The sequence below is a fragment of the Chlamydotis macqueenii genome, chromosome 1 (assembly GCF_036417535.1).
Source record: "Chlamydotis macqueenii isolate bChlMac1 chromosome 1, bChlMac1.mat, whole genome shotgun sequence".
Lineage (NCBI taxonomy): Eukaryota > Metazoa > Chordata > Aves > Otidiformes > Otididae > Chlamydotis > Chlamydotis macqueenii.
Window position 1 is genome coordinate 126668989 of NC_141556.1, and position 20317 is coordinate 126689305.

At 33.7% G+C, this 20317-nt stretch overlaps 1 protein-coding gene across 11 annotated transcripts in view; it reads left to right on the forward strand.

Moving 5' to 3' along the window:
- Nucleotides 1-20317, forward strand: part of DMD (dystrophin) — a 1302935-nt gene that overhangs the window by 627886 nt on the left and 654732 nt on the right. For 10 of the 11 annotated variants that reach the window (XM_086766697.1, XM_086766715.1, XM_086766672.1 and 7 more), the window contains 7 exons: nt 1718-1897; nt 3889-4017; nt 5607-5777; nt 9364-9486; nt 10999-11136; nt 13081-13233; nt 14162-14344. In XM_086766697.1, coding sequence (XP_086622823.1) covers nt 1718-1897; nt 3889-4017; nt 5607-5777; nt 9364-9486; nt 10999-11136; nt 13081-13233; nt 14162-14344 — 1077 coding nt within the window. The remainder of the gene's footprint in view (nt 1-1717; nt 1898-3888; nt 4018-5606; nt 5778-9363; nt 9487-10998; nt 11137-13080; nt 13234-14161; nt 14345-20317) is intronic. The other variant, XM_086766754.1, reaches the window with a different exon arrangement.

Below are 20317 nucleotides of genomic sequence, written 5' to 3' on the forward strand. Positions count from 1 at the left end.
TATATAGCCCAAGACTGATCTGAGTTTTCATTCATGTAAAACACAGAGGAAACCGCAACCCATAGTAAATGTACTTCAGAGATTCTTTTCCAAATGGAAGTTCAGAAAAGGTAATATTTCACAGAATTTCACAGAATTTCACAGAAATATTTTCCATCCTGAGTTGGAAGTATGTTATGTTCTTTGTCTTATTCTTTTTTACTATGACATTTTGTACTTGCTGTGAAACAGATAAAATTGTACTAGAAGAGGACATGTTCTTCTTTTAATCTGACAATAACTTGATGAAATGTGAAACTCCCCATTTCAAATTCTATAGTTCTGTAGTTTATAGTTACTGATTAACCATGACTTTGTTCTATTCCAAATCCTCTGTATTTGAGAAAAATGTTAGAATGTGGAAAAATTCTAAAACTTACATTAAATCCAAGTGTAAAACATTTCTGTAAAATAACATTACAAAATTAGGTCATTAATTCTGTTAAGCATAGGAAGCAAGCTGCTGCTTTAAGCATAACGTACCCCAAGTAAGTTGGAGTTAACAAAGTTTGATAGTAAATGGTAAATGTGACAGTGGTTTAACAAGATTCAGTGGTGAGATATACTGGGTTATTTATTGCATAGAGGACAGGGTCAGACAAAACTGTCAGGGAGACCCTCCTTGTTGGGGTGTGAGATTCAGAAAGGATCCCTTTGCTTGCTAAACTCCTTCTCAGAGAGGAGTTGAGGTGCAGCTGGATCCAATCCTAGTCCCAGGCTTAACCAGCAGTTTACATCTAAAGGATATAACTTAGCTAGGATTTCAAAGTTTCGGTGCTCTTATTCCCAATTCACTTAGTGTGTGAGTCAGATATTGACCAGCTCTATGGTTAGGTGGGCACATCACCATCTGTTGGCTATTGTGCTGTTATCTGTCTTCCCTGAATCCATTTTCATATGGATGCAGCCTTCATGACCAGACACATCCATCACAACTGCCACTGATGGCTATAACTTCAGTAGGTTTATGGTAAAAGTGGTCAGGCTGGGGACAGGGGAAGCACACCATCACAGTCACTGAAGCTTAGAGGTGCTGTAGGTAATATAGCTTATTTTAGTATTTTAGTTTGCAGAGGGAACTCCCAAGTGAATGGAATGAAAAGATGCATTTCTACAGTTAGTAAACAAGAAAGGTAGCAGGAAAGAAGAATATGGTTTCTGCTGAAAATGATTGCATTGAAAAGCACCAAAGGAATATTAAAATACTTCATGAGATTATTTTCAGTGGAGTTCTCTTAGTATTGCATCATAATGCTTTATTATTGTCCCATTTATTATGTAAGCTTATGTGCTATTTGATAACTATACCATTTTATTATACGCAAAGTAACTTTAAACATCTCAATATAAATATTATAAAATGTGGAATCTTATTTAATAATTAAGTATTAAAATTGTATTTTGAACACTGGAATGAGAGATAATTCACACTTTTAAAATGAAACTATTACTAAAAGCATTTGTGAGAATATGAAGAACATTTACAATTTTTATTAGAGCTAAAAAGGAACAATTTACTTTTTTACTTACTGCTCTTCACGGAACACTTTCCATTCCTATAGGAAGCAAGAGTATGTGTTCTAGTGTGAGCTTACTGACTGTGTTTTAATATTTGATGTTGTTAGTGTGGAGAATTTTTAATTTCCTGAACGTTTTTTTTTTTATTCTGCACATGTAGGCAACACGGAAGGAGATAGAGAAACGACAGGCCCATCTTAAGAGCATCAGTGATTTAGGAGAGAATTTGAAGACAGTGCTGAAAGGAAAGGAGAGTCTTGTGGAGGATAAACTCAGCCTCCTGAACAGTAATTGGATAGCAGTAACTTCACGCGCTGAGGAGTGGTTCAATCTGTTACTGGTAAGGAAAATGCATTTGTTCAAGTAGAGGAAATTCTGGTGCCCAGTCATAGGAGTTCAGCCTTATAGAAGTGCTTTTTCTGGTACCCTGGACTGCGCTTGTTGAATACATAGGTACGCAGACAAATCAGATTGATTGTTGTTTAGTACCTTATGTATATTTTAAGAATCTGACTGTTTAGAGAGTGATGGCTCTGTGGAGTATTGATTGTTAATGCTTCCCGTTCCTGTCCACCTGAGTAGTTCCTGGACTGTTAGGGTTCTTTTTTTCCTAGTAAATGAAGTGCAGTTTCTCCCTCAGGACCTAGACTGCTTGAATATGAATCAAGCAAAAGAAATAGTCAAATAAGTTGAATAAGTTTGAGTATTAATACCAACAGCCTCAGCTGCTTTTAGCTACATTGGTATTTCTGTTTGGAATAGGACAGTTGGGAAGTAAGTCCCCACTTGCAAGTTGGTTTCGTCCACAGGGTAGTTTTGTTGTGTATGAACTAAATTCATTTCATAGGCAACTAAATCAGGAGCTCTGCTCCAGGGGCAAACCTAATGTGCTCAAGGATTGTGAATTGTTTTTTCAGAATGGCATGATCCTCCTTTGGGTGGTTTTATAGTGCATGTTGTGGTCAGATAATTACTTAAGGGGACCAGATTAAGCCTAGTTGAAAGTAAAATCGTTAATAGACATTTAATACAGATTCAGGAGCCTCAGCCCCAGCTGCTTCAAACTGCTGATAGTCACATAACTGTATTCTCCCTGAAAATTCATTCTGCCATGAAGAGATGACAGCTTGAACCCTTAAAAATGCAGAAAGGTCTTAAACACTGGGCTGCCAAAATGCTTTGGGAAATCTTATATGCTGTTTTTGTTGATGAGAACATGGGAATGCAGTTTCAACTCAAAGAAACTAAAGTGATTCTCAAGTATGTCTTAGCCTTTATCGGTGACTTTTCAGAGCTTGGTGTGTTAGAACTCCACTAGAGTCTGGTTGGCTACACTACAAATGCTTCTGTGATAGATATACAGCATCACTACAGGGCTTCTTCGGCTGTATGCAGTATACAAGTGAAAGCATCTGGTTGTGTCTGGTGTATCTGGAAAACTTTCATTTGGTTCAGTATGACATAGGTGCTCAGCTTCGTTGTGGACCTGAATATAAGAAATACCTAATGGAGTTTGTAGACTGGTATAGCTACACGTTCATATACTTTCTCTCTTTATTTGCTTTGGATTCTTTTGTTAGTGTTTGCTAGAACACATGATAAAAAGGTGTAAGAGGGGAGTTGGTCTTTTACTGATTTTAGAACAGTGTAAAATAGTTACATACATGTAGGGGCCAAAAGGAATAGTAAAATCTTTGTTCTCAGGTGTGTGGTACACATACGTATTGTGTGCACGTGCATAGGCCTTGTTCTAAGCTCACCAGAAAAGATGACATGTTTTTAAAATAAGAAGAGAAAAAGAAGTTTTATCAGAATATCAGCTAGAGTGGCTTTTTAAAAAGCAAAGTCTCAGAGAAGTTAGATTAAATGTAAATAAGAGTTTTATATACAGAACTCCTGCTCTTGATTGTGGCTTTGCAAGTTACCATCTGAGTTTCAATCAAATTATTAGCTTTCCAAATGAGTTCTGTACCTGATTCTTAGGAAACTCATCTTTCCACCGCGAGTAGGTCTGGCTGTCAGCTTCCTGTTCCTCTCAGCAGTCTGTCTGAGCTGCAGGCACCTATGTCTTGCTCTGACTTTATCACCCTCCTGCCTGTCACTTTGGAATCTTCTTTCTCTCCTAGAACGTCTTTTTAAAGAAAGTTAACATATAAAGTAAGAACAAACAAACAACAGATTCTATCTTTCACAAAACAAGCAATTACTGTGTAAAACAAAAAAGTTTAATTTCGTAATATATGCACGTTTGCCACAGTTGGCATAATTACAGCTATTATTTCAGTTCTGATTACTTTTTTTGTATGCAGTATTTACCTTTTCCACATACAGGAATATCAAAAGCACATGGACGCTTTTGATCAGAATGTAGCTAATGTCACAACTTGGATCTATCGTGCTGAAATACTCTTGGATGAATCTGATAAACAAAAACCCCAGCAAAAAGAGGAAGTTCTTAAGGTAAAAAAAAAATGTGATTTTCTGGAAATCATTAATTTTATTCTAAAAAGGACTGTGACAAAACTAGCATATTTTGGAACATATCACAAATTATTAAAATTCTTTTTTTTTCTATGAAAAAGCTACCCTGTGGCAGCTTTTAGATTACCTAGTAAATTTGCACTGCGTTAGATACGTTAAATCCTTGCAGAAATAAAACAAGATATTGTTATTATAAGTCTTGGGGAATTCCTGGTGAGTAGAAAGAACAGCAGCTTATTAAACCTGTGTTTCCTGGAAAGCACTTCTTAAATGAATCTGGTTGAACAAAATCCTTTTTTTTCTTTGTTCCTTATTTTTAATCGTTTTTCTGGTTTTCTGTGATACTTTTCTGATATCTATTATGTCTGCATTTGATATCTCTGTCATATGATTGTTTTAATTCTGTAAACACTGTTTGAGTTGATGCCAGACCAACACCACAGACAAGAATATTATATAGTGAACTAGCTGTATAATAATGGGTTAGTGTATTGATCAGAAGGTTTTATTTGACCCATTGCATCATTTGACCAACTGATGAAAAAGGAGCTTGCAATGTAGATGTGAATTTTAAAGTATCTCATTTTAAATACCTTCTTTTTAAAAATAAACAACTTCAAATTATCATCTGTATAGATTATTTTCTTCCTTTTGAAATCAATGTGAAGTTTTACTTTCTATTGAACTCCATGATCAGAACATACTGTCTGAGGAACAGTTTCCAAATCAAAATCAGAATTATATTGCTGCCACTAACATAATGGTACTATTTACTAAAGCAAAACTTTGCAAATTCCAAGGCAGAGCATAAATCAATGCCTCATTGATCTCAGCAGGAGAGCAGGACAGACTTTTGTAGTTGAATGAGCAATTTTGCCACTATCAGGTACAAAGTACAATTACCTTTGCCTTCAATACAGGTATATATATTTGTATTGCACAAAGGCATTTCATACAGACAGTGAGATGTAACTCTTAATGCCCAGCTGTGTTTATGGTTTCTGAATGCATGGCTATCTTTTTCGGCCCCTACCCCTACTGTGATGTATTGTTAAGATTACTGTTGCAGAGGAAGAAGGTATTTGTCCTCAGTTTTTTTGAATTTGTAATAGATGTATAAAAAAAAATTCCCACTGATTTTCATCTGGTCATTTTTCCCTACCTCAACTGTGGGCATGAACAGTAATGAAAGCAACAACTGTGCATCCAGTTCCATAATAAAGGAATTAGCAGCTCTTCTTAGCTTTAGGAACATAAAATAATTTAGCATATCCTGAAGTATGCTGAGGATTGTGTTATTGCAGATAACAACCTGCCTAGTAATGTTCACCATTGATTTCCTCTAGGAGATATTAAAACAGCCATGTAGATACATTCCTGCTATAAATTTGAGGGATATGAGTAGGAATGTTATCTAATGTATTTCTGCTGGATTTACACACTCATGCATAATTATTTGAATTTGCTTTGTGGTTTTGCTCCCTATTCCTTTGCACACTCTCTCTCTCTTTCTCTCTCTTTGCATTTATTACTAACTTCAAGCCCTGTCTCTTGCTCATGGACTGTAGCGCTTAAAGGCTGAGCTGAGTGATATGCATCCAAAGGTGGACTCTGTGCGTGACCAGGCAGTAGACTTGATGACAAACCGTGGAGATCACTGCAGGAAAGTAATAGAGCCTAAACTGTCAGAGCTCAACCAGCGATTTGCAGCTGTATCACAAAGAATTAAGAGTGGAAAGGTAGGAGAACTTGCTTCTCTATGGAGATACATACAAAATGGTATTTATATAAGATGCACACTTAGAACAACATAGCGGGCTGCAGTTTTTCCAAAAACTACATTTTTAAAGGAAACAAATGTAGATCTTAAGAGTATTTTTTGTTAAGTGTTTGGGAGTCTTGATGTTAAGGTCTTTTTTCACTGTTGCATAATTAGAAGTATTCACTGACTTTATATGAAAGTAAGAATGATTACGTCATTAACTTAGAAAGAATGAGCAATATCTAGGAAATTAGTAAGATCCTTTAGTGTTCTTAAAGTATGAGTAGCCTTTTTAATATACATAGATTGGCTTTTGGGGGCTAATTTTTCATTAAATGCATCCAGTGTTTTCCTATGAGGCTGCGACTCACAGGGGTTTGAGAGACAGATATTGATACACAGAGCTTGTGTCAATTATACTTCAGCTACTCATCTGCACAACTAGTTTGACTACCGAGTCTGAATTCAGTATGGATTAGGTAATTTTTAGTTGTGACTTCAGAACTGGAATGGGAGAGTACTTAAGCCACCTCCTTTCTCCATCGTATTTGCTGCCTTTATAGTGGAGAGCTGTTCAGCAGATTAAAGCAAGCTACTGTGCAGGTTGGTATACAGGACAATGGGATGCATGGATCCTGATCCTAACTCTTGTTACTGGCTAGTGTAGTAGCACTGAAAATGAATGCACAGAGGATCAGTGGCAGAGAAAGAAATAAGCTTTGCAAGAAGCACAAACAGAGACATGCTTTTCATGAGTTACTTGGGGTTTACGCAGAGCTCAATACCCTGTGTAACCAGCACATTCTTTGTGAATATTTGACTTTATTCCAGTTTCATTTCTGGAACAGGAAAGAATATGTCCTATGAATAAAGGTCATCTTTTTTTTTCTTTTTTTTTTTTTTCCTATTGGCCATCAGTGGTACTTCTGCCATTCCAATGTGATGCTACTCATGAACTTCTTATAGAAGTCCAAACTGCAGACAGAGAACACCTTGGCACAAAGCCCAAACAACTGTGTTTTGTGATACTTTTATTCTGAACATCTGCTATCTGGAATCTGGATTTCCTTTTCAGTTTTACCTTGCACTTCCACAATGCTGTAAGCATACAGGGCTAATGCAGCATTTGGTAGGGTAGTATGAAATTATTGCTTGTCTTAGGGAACAATGGAACTGCCTATAGATGGTTTATCACGGGTTAACTATTGGCTTTGCATGTTTTGGAGTATCTCAAAGAAGGGAGAAAAGATGCTTATTAAGATGAAGTGTCTTCAGAACATGGCCTGCAAATGTCTTCCGCCTGGCAACCTTCTCTCTCAAGTGTTCTCCCATTTATGATTATATAGGCAAGATGAGCTGGAGTGGCAGCACCTCACTAAGCTTTATACACTATGTAGCTAGTAAGATGAGAGGAATTACTACGGCGCATAATTTTAATGTTAAATTAGAATTTAGAGGACCTTTTCCAGGGCCTTGGGGAATGGACAGCTAGGGTATGATTCACAAAGGAGATCTATAATACTAGGTATTGCACAAGAGAGAGAGGCAAAAGCTTGTCTGAATTCTTGGCAGTTCTAGTGACTTGCTGTATGCGTTTGGATAATGAACTACATTGCTGGGTGCCTTGTTTTCTCCATCTGTGTAAAGTAGGTAATTGCACTTCTCTTTGTCATGATTTCAGCTTCATGGGCTGAAAAATTATTATTCTTACAGGGTGATATGCTTCCTAAGTGTTTTGTTTTTTTTTTTCATGCTTAGGTAAAATTATTTACTTCATGAATGACAGATTTAAAAATCAGTTCAGGAGGACAGTAAGTTCTCATAAGCTGTTTTCAATGAATTCTCATCTGTTTTCAAACCAGCTGTATTTTTTCAAATACTAACAATTATAAGTACAACAGTGGCGTAAATAAGAAACAACCTGTGAAGTCAGTAAATGATAGTACATAATTGTTGTGTCCTGAATTAATGAAATTACCATAGTGTACTAGAAGGACATATGACATTTCAAGTGGTCTTTGAACATCATTCAGTTATTGTAATTTCATTTCGTATTTTTCATTCCATTTTCCTTTTTGTTATTGTTTTTAGCATTTGTCATAGATTAGTAATTTTATATTCCAGTTTTATTAGTTGATTTGTCTTTTAGTGAGATTTAAGTACTTTTGAAGACATCCTTCAGAGTATTTGAGAATAAATTACTATGTAGTTTGCTGTTATTTCTACCTCAGTTGAAGTGCTTGCTGAGTGTTAATGCTGAGCTTCTTGATGAAAATTTGCGAGCACAGTATTATTCTCTATAAATATTATATATTATTGTATTTGCATTAATGTTTGTAAGTGTGCAAAATCTTTGTCATTAAAATGATCAATGAGATACAATTAAGGCATTTTTACCGTAATTCTCCCAGGTCATCTGTGGAACAGCTGAGAACAGGTTACATTTGATGTCCAGTCTCTCTTGTTTTGACTGATTAACTTGGATTGTTATCATCTTCATTACAAACCTTTGCTTTATAATACCAATTGTTCTGGAGGAAAGAGTAAAAGAGAACTGGTTAGAGTATAATGTGCTTATGTCTTTCACAAGAAGACAATTCCAAGAGTTCCTAGAATGTTATAAGGCATTAATTACCTTTAAATCTAAGTTCTATGCAAGAATCATCAGGAATTTTTTGCTTGTTCTTGTGTTTAAAGCTCTGAAGGAAGGAAGCTTTTTCTGTTGATCCTTGGCAATGCACTTAGTAAATATGTTTCATATTGTACATTAAACTATCCACAGGCACTCAGGTATCAAGCAAAGGGCTGTGTGTGGTTAATAGTTGTCACTTGATTTAGAGTTTAAAACCGAATGCTAAGCTAAAGCACCACGACTAAACTATGATTAATTTTGGTTGAATTGTTTCTATTTTGTTTGATTGAGATTTTTTTGGTCCTGATAAGGCTGTTTTGAAACACAAGCTCTTTTAGTGATATTTTATTTATTTTTTAATAATATATGACAAAATATTGTTAGGGGAATATCTGACACAAAGATTATAATTTGTCTTGTCTAATTCACCTGGTATTTTTGCTATTCTTTGTGACAGAGCAATGATTTCAAAACACTAAAACAAATTATCATGAAATTTTTCTCAACTGTTGTAGTAGGTGTTTTTTCATCTGAAAATATTGCTTGTTTCTGTGTGAGCAACTTATGGCAAGCCAGGTTTAGCCAAATAGTGTCAACATTTAATTTTTTAGACAAATGGTTATATTACACTGTTTATCTGAACCTGTTTGTACAGACGAATGTGAGAATATGTATTTCTTTATTTTCACTCACCGTAGAATTCTTATGTTTTCTTGTATGGAAATTCTACAGTATTGTTAAATACCTCTGTTTACTTGTATCTTTGGGTACTTTGAGTTGTATGGTGTAGATATTATTTTCCACATAATGGGAAGTCTACCATTGTTTTAGCAATCGGAGGTAGAACACGTCTCTCTTTTCATTTATGTTTCTAATAAAACTATTAAGTATGTGATTTAAATAAATGATCTTTATATTTTCCCCATTTTAGCCCTTCATTCCTTTGAAGGAATTGGAGCAGTTTGACTTCGATATACAAAAAATGCTTGAACCACTGGAGGTTGAAATTCAGCAGGGGGTGAATCTGAAAGAGGAGGACTTCAATAAAGATATGGTAATTTGGTTGAAATGGAAGTCTGAGTGAAGTAGGCAGCGAGATGAAAAAAACCTGAGTGAAAATTAGAAACTTCCATAGTTGTGTTATAATCTTTAGATATCACTTGGAAAAAATTTACTGTGCCAATATATTTTAAAATCAAAGGTTTCAAGTTAGCATTAACTAAAAGTTTCAGTGATAAGTTAATTGCTAGTTTATAGGAAAAACATTTTTGACCCTTGTGAAAACATTAAGCAAAACAAGAATAGTATGTACGGATCCTATACTAGTACCAGAAATATTGCAGAATAGAGAATGAATATTAAAATCTCTGTAGCAGTATAAAGACCAAGAAAACTCAGAATGGTGTGTCTAAATGGGTAATATAGTAAAAGAAGATACTCACTAAAAATAAATGCTAGGCAACGATAATTGAAAGAAATGCCACTTGTCAATTAGTTCTTAACTGATCTGATTATATAATTTATTTTAAATAGTTTTTGTGGCTGTGGTAAGATTTATTGTTTATGTTTGCTCTTTGTAAGTAGTAAAACCATTTATGCATAGTAGGGAGCCGGTGGGGGAAGAGAGGAGTAAAATACTGCTGTGCTTTGCTACTGTTGCCACTGTGGTGTTTTTTATCCAAAGTGATTTTCAGAGGGATGACATTTCTTGGCTAGGCAATAACAGAGATTCGTCTATAGGACACTCTCTTTGTGAGTCCTCAGCAAGATCAAATATATATATTTCTTTACAAGCGATACAAAGACTCAATATTATTTCCTTTTAAGGAATTCTTTAAAGATAGCTATTTTATGTCAATGCTGAAAGGAATCTTTACAGAATTTTTTTTTTCTTTTTCTTTTCTTTTTTTTTTTTTTTTCATCCAGGAAAAGTAAAATTTAAGGCAATTAGTACTGCAGTGGTAAATTCTAAGTAAATCAAGTTTGACAGGGCAGTTTCCACTACTGGAGCATATTTTGCTGCCTTTCTTTATATAAAATATTTGGTGTGGTTCAAAAGATACACTCTCAGAACCTGTGGCATAAATTCAAGTTCTATGTAAAAAGTACGTAGTGGTATCATTTTCCCTGCCAGAATAGCTGTTTTGCACTGCGATGATACATGAAATGGTCATGAATGACATGACTTTCTAGCATACTGGCAACTTCAATAACTACTGACAGTAATTTAGGATATTTCAGATATGTCTATTCTTGTTGTCTTAAAGTAAAATATGTTTTACCTTTTTGCCTTTAATGTTTTCATCCTGTTATCCTGGATGCTGCATAAAATCTAATATCAAACATCTGTAGGTTTTCAAGTGCTGTTTTACTTGTACCCCTCAAGTGTCTACATGTATTGTAGAAAGCAAGTAAAAGCTATTTGGTCTTCAGTATAGAACTGCAAGCAGCTGTTAGATTATTACCTTAGCAGAGGAAGTCTAGTTTTGTATGTCTGTACCTCCTAGTACTTAAGTAATAATTAGATTAAAATGCCCTTATTCTTGTTTTTTTTTTTTTTAATTAGAGTGAAGAAGACGAGAGCACAGTGAAAGAATTGCTGCAAAGAGGTGATACACTTCAAAAGAGAATCACAGATCAGAGAAAACTGGAGGAAATAAAGTTAAAACAACAGCTATTGCAGACTAAACATAATGCGCTCAAGGTATAGGTGCTAGTTATAAGCACATGCTACTAAACCTATTTTTGTCTTCATTTCAGAGCATTGTTCTGTTAAATGAATCTTCGTTATGATTTAGAGATGAGTAATTTAAAACTATTTGGCTATAAACTTACATTTTCTTATATAATTCTCTTGTTGCCTTGGAAAAGACATTTTAAATCTCCAGCTTAACAAGTCCTGTTTTGTCCTCAGTATTACAATGGTGTGATTGCCAGTTGGACAACAATTATTTCTTTGATAATAATTCCTTTTTTAATGCATTATGCATGTTTTGTGTTTCTCCAACAGCAGTCAAGACCTTAGTTCGAATCAGTTCTCACAAACTTATATTTTCAGTTGTATAACATGCTTCTAGCAATGAGTAAGTTGATTTACCCTTTAGTTAAAGATATACAGGCTATGTTCTGTAGCGGGAAAAGTGGCTCCAGCCTCTTTAGAACAGGATAGGTGATAGTACCAATGGAAGCTAAGAGGCTGAAAACCGAAGTCATATATCAATATTCTGTGTTACCACACTCCTGGAGGTACAACTGTCTGATACTGTTCCTAGAAACATGTACAGTAACACCTATTTGGACAAGCTAATAGTCATAATTAGGAGTGTCATCTTCCCAGAGAAAAATAAAGAAAAGAAGGCGTTTTACAGTTGGAAAGTTAACTTGCTCACCTACCTGGAGCCGTAGGCTCTAGTTACTGTAGAATAATTTTTCATTCTTATTGGCAAACAGAATTTTTATTTGTTTTGAAAATTTTGATTAGTTGTTCTTGATCGAGGGAACATGGCATGGCTACATTTTATTATTACTTATTTTTAAGCAGCATTTCCTTTCCTGTGGATTTCATTCTCATTTTTACAGTTTTGCAGACCTATTTGAATTCAGTAAAAGAATAACTAGAATATACCGTTGTTTGTCCACGTTTAAAAGAAAATTGAAATCTATTAAGTGTGTCTTTGATTGTTCCATGTTAACTGAAAGTCATTCACAATTTCCATGGAGGAGAAACAAGAAAAGTGGTTTTAGAACTATACCATAGACCAGATCCTTACTGTCTGTTTTTAGAGTGATTGATATTCCTTTGGTGACTCAGTTAAGGCATTCACCCTTGTCAAATAAAATTCAAGAACAGTAGAGACAAATTCATGTGAGTATTTTTATATAAAATGTGCCAGTATTTTTAAAATGTACTTACTAATAAGAACTTATAGTAATGAAAATATTTTCTGAATTCCGTATGAACGAAATTAAGCAGTTAAAGCAAATGCAAATGGAGTATATTTAATAAAATTTATATGAAATAAAATAACATTTTAACCTTATTGTAAAAGAGAAATCTTAAAACTTTTATAAAGCTGAGTCATAAACAGAAGACATTTTTTATGTAAATGATATTTGATTTAGAAAAAGGAAACCTGTCTTTGCATAATTTCTGCATTGAAATGATTTTCTTCTGAATAGCTACAGAGTTTGCATTCAGGCTAGAATTTCACAGGACACTGCAAAACACAGGAAACCCACTTATGGCTAGATGCTAGGTGGGCTGTGTATCCATCTGTCCAGTAAGTATTCTGAGCAGAAGTGTTTTGTGTAAAATATTGACATTTATGTAAGAGTCTTAACTTCTCTGGATATTGATGATTCTTAGTGGTTTATTCAACATGTGAACAACTGTGAATTAGGTAACTCCTTTAAAAGAAAAAATGATCTGTTAAACTGATCAAAATATACTGTGTTCAGTTACTTATGTCCTGTTAAACTGAAGAAAATATGCTGTGTTGAGATATTTGTATACTTTATTTAAATATCAATATTTATTTTTTAAAAAAGGGGCCTTGTGCACTTTTTTTTTCCCTTCAGTGTGCACACATGCAAATTTGTATTTTGTAAGGCTTAATTCATATTCTAATAATGTCTGCGCTGTGAACAGGACTTGAGATCTCAAAGAAGAAAAAAAGCCTTAGAGATTTCTCATCAGTGGTATCAGTACAAGAGGCAGGCTGATGACCTAATGACATGGCTGGATGACATTGAGAAAAAGTTAGCCAGTCTACCAGACCACAAAGATGAGCAGAAGCTAAAGGTAATGTTGTTTTGGGATGTCAATGCTAGATCTTTTTGAGTGATAGTTTATCAATTTAACATAAAGAAAATGCAACAAATATTTCAATAGATATAGAATATTATCAGTTAAGTTCTTTATTTCTGTTTATAGTAAAACAAACCCTAATTATCTGTGTTCAAAGTGACATTTCTTTGTTGTACTATATCTCGTATTGGTTTGTTACATAGAATGTTATATAAATAAATTGAAACACTTTAAATATTTTTTTTTTCACTAATATGGGAAGTGTGCAATGTATTAAGAAGTATCAAATGTTTTCTAGTAAAAATTGTAATTGATTTTATGTATCTTTGTTCCAGATGAACAAATGACTTACCGATATATGGATGGCCTCTATCTCATGTTAGCACATTCATTTTCATCAGAACATATTCATATGTCACTGTCTAACTCTATAGATTTATTTACATACTGTCAAAGGTTTTCCTAGTTTATTTTGCATTGTCTTTGTTTGCTTCATTCTCTGTTGAGTTTCCCACAGAGTAAAATAGGAGTTAAGTAATACATTAAAGACTCAAAGAATATATTTGTAAGCTGTCTGAACACTTTTGTCCTGAATATACTGACCCTTTTTGAGAAAACAATTTCTCCAATTGCCCATCACAGAGTACTAGCAAGAATCTGGAAGTGGAAACAGTTGGCCTTTGCTAACTAGTTTTCGGTCTGTACTAGCTGTTAGTATCACTACAGCCAATCTCCAAGAAGGTTCTTCAATTTCAGTTATTTTTGTTTTGTTTAAATGTAAAATAAGACATGAAATAGCTGTAAATTTTACTTGTATCAATAAAATGGAAATGAAATTTCTGACAGAAGTATTTTACTAATTCTAAGTTGATTGATCTAGTTAGCTAACTGTCCTGGGCCCTGTATTGGTTTTGCTCACTAGGAGATTGATGGAGAATTGGAGAAGAAGAAGGAAGATCTGAATGCGGTGCACAGGCAGGCTGAACGCTTGTCTAAGGATGGGGCTGCAAAAGCAGTGGAGCCAACCCTGATACAGCTCAGCAAGCGCTGGCAAGATTTTGAGAGCAAATTTGCTCAGTTTCGAAGACTCAACTATGCACAAATTGTGAGTTGTTACTGGCAAACCCATATGTTTGCAACTGCTACTACTAACAGCATCCTACTAACAAAGAGAGCTTCAGGGTCAGTGTCAACTCTTCAGATACTAATAAGAAAAACCTTATTGTCTGCAAGTGGGGGAATCTTTACAGTCTAATACAAAAGTTCTCTATTTTGGTCGTAAAATTGCCCTTAAGTTAAATCAGCCAATTACAAAAAAAAACTCAGCAATGAAAAATGCATGTTTATTTCTGTTGCCTCATTATTTTTTCATAATATTTTCCAATTTAAAAACATCAGTTTGCCATACATCTATTTTGTTCAGTGACCATGTAAAATATAAAAATTGTCTTTTTCAAACTACCCATCCCATGCCAATTTTAATTGTTTTTTTATTTGTCCATAACACATTGTATCCACGTTAGGAAGAGATTAAAAAAAATTATTTTGACAGTGTATATACATGACCTCTTCTTCAAATGCTTGAATTCTCAAAGGAGTTTTTGTAAGAAAGTGTACTTTTAAATTTGACAGGATGAAAGCATAACTTTATGAATTGATTTCATGTCTTCTGATTTTGAGTTGCTTAGTTGTATATAAAATGTAATTATTCTTACTAATTTATACATGCTGCGATGACTGGATAAATAGAAGCAAAATAAACTGTCACTATCCCAGGTTTATGATCAAAATACGCATTGGGTGTTACCCATTTAGAATGTTACTAGAGATTGCTTTTACACTTACATGGAAGTTTTTTCTTGCCATTCCTACTACTCCGCTCATTGGGCTTTTGATTTTATATGAAGAAATATAATATTTGCTCTCAGGGAAGTTGTTGCATTGTGTGCTCTTCTGTAATCTTAAAAGTGCTAGTGGTAAAGGGATGTTTGAACAAAATACAATTTTATTTAATTTCTTTTTAAATGCATCTAGATTACAGAGGGAACATACCAAAAGGATAATGAGAATTTAAATGCATTTAAATATAAGTGTTATTTCTAATTGGTATATGGGCAATTATGTTTTAAAATGGGAAAAAAAGTTCCAAAAATCAGCAATAATATATAACTTTTTGGTCAATACAGTCCTCTATTTATTGTACTGAGTGTATTCTGTATTTTAAACTTTTCTACTATTAAGCTATGTAATGTATGTATAAAAATAATATTTGGGATAGCTATGCAGTTAATGGAAACAATCAGAGAAAGATTAACTTTGGTTTGTATGTTATTAAGTCTTGTTCCATCTGATCTCTCTTTTCAGTTTAATATGTTTTATATTAAACTTGATGGATGTAATCAGTCAGTTGCAAAAAGTTTATATTGGCATGGAGCTACACCAGGCTTCACTTTGTCTTGTAAATGAATCTTTTTTTTGTAATAAATATATTTGTTCCTTTGATAAGCAAGGAAAAGACAAGAATGTGCATGCAATTTATATAAAAGCATTCTGCTGTCAATGTGCTTTTTATGTCTCCTGTCACCTACCATGACAGAGGATGAGTATATCCATTAGAAAATTTTACTAGCAAATCAATCAAACTATATATTAGCATATTTTTCTTTAAGATTACATCAGCACATGTACTTTTGAAATGGTCAAAGGAATACAGTCGTTGACTTTTTAAAGTCATGTAACTGTTACACGTATTTTTAGTGTTAAAATATATTATTGATATTATATATAAATATATTATATTATCTATTTCTATCCTTGTAATGGTTAAATTTTTAAATATTCTCAAATATTTCATGCAAGAAGGCTACTTCTCTGGGGAATTAGGTCATTATTCAATGAAATTTACATGTGTGTGGGATAATTACCATATCATTCTTAATTCTCGTGAAAAATATCTTGCTTTGTTGACAATAAACAAGGTGGTATTCATATGAAATATTTTAGAAGTTTTACAGAAGCAACAGAACCTGGTGAGAGAGCATATTTTCATGGCTCAAATTAGAGTGAGAAGTAAAACTGCCTTGTTACTGTTTTGGCTTTGCTGAATCAGTGAAAATAAGTTAATTTCTCAAGTCCTTTTTTTTTTCCTTTTTTAGATCAGCCTAAGTACCTACCTCACAGGGATGTTGTGAGGATTAATTAATTGTTTGTGCAAGACTTCAAAATACAAAAAAAAAAAAAAAAAAAAAAATCAAACTATTCACTTGAACATATGCATATGTCAGCAAAACTAACTTTGACAGAGATTTTCTATGTTAAACACCAATTGAATAAAATAATAAAAACACAAAAAGGAAGTTCTTTTTAAAGCAAAGCAAGTAGAAAACTGCTACATTTTTATTTATAATTGATGATGCATTCAATAACAAACTTATTTAACAATTGAAAGTTGTTATTTTAAATCAATGAGGATTTAGTTGCACTGTATATCTTGCAAATCGTTATGATTCATGAATAAACATAGCAAGACTGCATTGAAGAATACCTTTAATTATGTGAGTTAATGACAGATATGCATTTCTTACCTTTGGTGGAGCTAATACATTTCTGATATCAAAGCGTGAAATTAGAATGATCATGCTCCCCTAGATTTTACTTTTCCCAAGACCTGTCAGAAGGATATAGGAACCGTAACCATGTACGAATTCATTCTCTCAGCATGGTAGATTCTCATCAAATTCTGATTGTCTTACAAATACATAGCAGTAAATATCCAGCAACTAATTGACAAATATATATATGGGTGTATATCATTATAAAAATGAATTTTCTGTCACCACTTTTGATAATAAGGGATGATGTACATATATAACCTCAAACTCTGCATGTTCTGTTTAATGCCAATTTTGAGAAACTACTCAATTTGGTATAGTGGTCATCTCTTCATGTGAAAATTGTCAGAGTAGTGTGTGACATTCTTTAGGTAAAAAGGTGGCTTTATTGCAGTAACAGATTAAACATGGTACACAAATACATAAATACAACTGCACAAAACCTAAAATGACAGTGAGTGGGAAGAGAGTTTTGGAGTTCATTTTGTCTTACAGTTTCTTCGCTCACTCAGTGTCTTTATTCATAGGTGGCAAACTAAACAGCGGTCAGAAAATTCAGTTTTTCAGTTGGGCAGATTTCTGATTTCTGTGTCAAGAGGTTAAGGGGCATTTATTTCTAGGTTCTCTCTGCAGAATCTAAAGTCATGAAGCCTTGGCAATCATGTAGTATTTTTGGAAGTTATCAATCCCCTTTGCTACAGTCTAAACCTAAATCTTCCAGCTACTGTTTTCTGCAACAGTTTATATCACTGTTCCAGGGTGATGAAAATCTGTTGCTGAGAAAAAGCTAGATTCAGACAGTTTAATTCAAAACAGAATCAAAATCAGTTTTTGATATATTGATTATGGTTAATTAAATTATCTTTAGTTAATGCCTGTTTTATAGAAGGTTTTTTTCCCATGCTTTAATTTCAGCAGTCTATGAGCATGTTTTTTGTCATGGCTCAGTTTAGGTTTTACTGAGCTGACTGAAATTACTCTGCGTGGAGAGAGTACTGAAGACCTTTATCATGGAAAAACATTCTAGATGGACACAGGTGCAGAACCTACACTATAAATTCTTATTTCGTATGTCCTATTACCATATTTTGTCAACATTCTTTCTACTGTCACGTACGGTGGGTTTTTTATTTTCTTTTCTCAACTGAGCTATGTATACTGTAAATAGTAAGTCACAGTATTTTTAGAACAAGAGGAATATTATTCCTGCAACCTATTAACAGCTATCAAGATTATGTACCTATTGATCTATATATAAGCAAAAAAAAATAGGCTTACATAAGTCATTTCGGTAATTTCGTTGCTGACATACACAAGCATTCCATTAAAATTTATGGTCATTTTAATACTGAAATATTTGGGCATGGATTTTTGCCATACTGGGAAAAATAATGAAATTGATCAAATGATAAACATCAGAAGAGACTGTCTTTTTCATACCAGTTAGGCTGTGCGTTGCAAGAATGAATAAGTAAAGTAGCTATGCAAAACATGTATTTATTTCTATAAGGTAAGTGATTTTGTCTGAGCAGTTCAATAGTTATCTGCAACACAGGTAAAATACCGATACTTTTAGTATTTACTGGGAACTGAATATCGTAAGTTTCATTTTTTTTTCAAATAAAAGACATTATTCTGTTTAAGATTCTGTAAAGCACTGAGAAATTCAAAATACCTGTCTCCTAACTGGATCATCATTTCAGGTGAGAGGGTATGTGATCAACTTCTGGAACCTGATTAAGGACTGATCAAGTTTACATCTGAAAAAGAGTTTGTTTAAGTTCAGTCCTGCAGTTTTAAGTTAATATTTCCCTGTGGAGCTCTGTTTAGTTCATTTAATGAAATTTAAACTTTTTTTTTAACTCTTAAAATATGTTTATATATAAATATATTTGCTAAAATATAAATCAAACATTAATTGAAATAGATCTGTCACATCTAGATAAATATTATTTTTGATCATTGTTTTCACAACCAGCAGCATTGGAATGAAGTGTTTTTCTTCTCTTATCCTTACTTAAATATTTCTTGGGGTAAATAAACAAGTAATGGTTGCCAAGAAGAAGGGGCAAACCAATTCTTCATTATTCCTGCAATGACTGGGAGAAAGGATAAATAAAAGAGAGAAAAGGCATTAGAAAAGCAAAATAGGAAAGTACTTACTGGAGAAAAGAGAAGAACTATAAAGTGATAGATTAGTATCTGTTTCACCTGTCTTCTTTGAGTCTCTTAAGGACAGGACAGAGGTGATCCTGTGACACCATTTAACTTTTCTGACGTTTACAGTGGCAGCTTTTTAAACAAATAGCTTTACACAGTACAGCTAAAGACTTTTGACTGTGATCTGCAAAAGGGATGAGGATGAATGAGGATCATTGGGAAGAGAATCACAGCTGAATTGTTTAAATTCACTTTTCCATCAACCTGGAAATTGCTATTAGAAAATTAGTTTCAAATAATTTAATTACATTTCAAATACTTTAGCTTTATTTCTAATTTAACATAAGAAAGCTATGGGAAGTGCACTGATGATGGATATTGCCTTTGATATAGCTGAAGAAGAGCTAGTTTTTTAGATGCATTTTAAAATACACTTTATTTTGTGTCTAAAATGAATGCCTACAGTGTTGTAATTTAAGGGAAGACCATTTGTAGCATTCTTTTATAAAAGTCGGCCAATTTAGTACAGTATTTTGAGTTCTTCTGAAGCATATTTGTCTTACCTCATATTTCCTTATTAATTCTGTACAGTATCATCACTGTAAATCTATATTATTTTAATAGAGTGAAGTTAAAAAAATTCTGTCTTGTAGATGATAGAAATTTACAGAAAAGGGTTTTCTTTGCTGTTTTTCATTATCTGTTATGAACTTCAGTGAAGTGATCTAAATTACATTAATAGAATCATAGACTAGTTTGGGTTCTATCGGTCCCATCCCCATGCAAGGAACAGGGATATCTCCAACCAGATCAGGTTGCTCAGAGCCCTGTCCAGCCTGACCTTGAATGTTTCCAGGGATGGAGTATCCACTACCTCTCTGGGTAAGCTGTTCTGGTGTTTCACCACCCTCATTGTAAAAAGTTTCTTCCTTAAATCTACCCTTTTTTCCTTTAAAACCATTGTCCTATTGCAATAGGTCCTGCTAAAAAGTTTGTCCCTTTCTTTCTTATAACCCCCTCTTTATGTACTGAAAGGCCATACGCTTGTTTAAAAGTGAAACTTTACATCTTTACCTCATAATATAGGAATGAAAATACTTGCTGCTACTTGGACTGAGGCTGGTTTAGAATGCTGTCTTTGAATTACATGAAGTGGTTATAAGAATGGAGTCTTAGTCATGCCACAGGCTTTTCTTACTGTTCTCTGAGGAGAACATGGTTGAGATAGAAACAAGACCAAGAGCCTTCGGTTGAAGAATCATGTATGACATAACACCTGGTTGTGTCTCTTTCCATTTCTTTTGGAC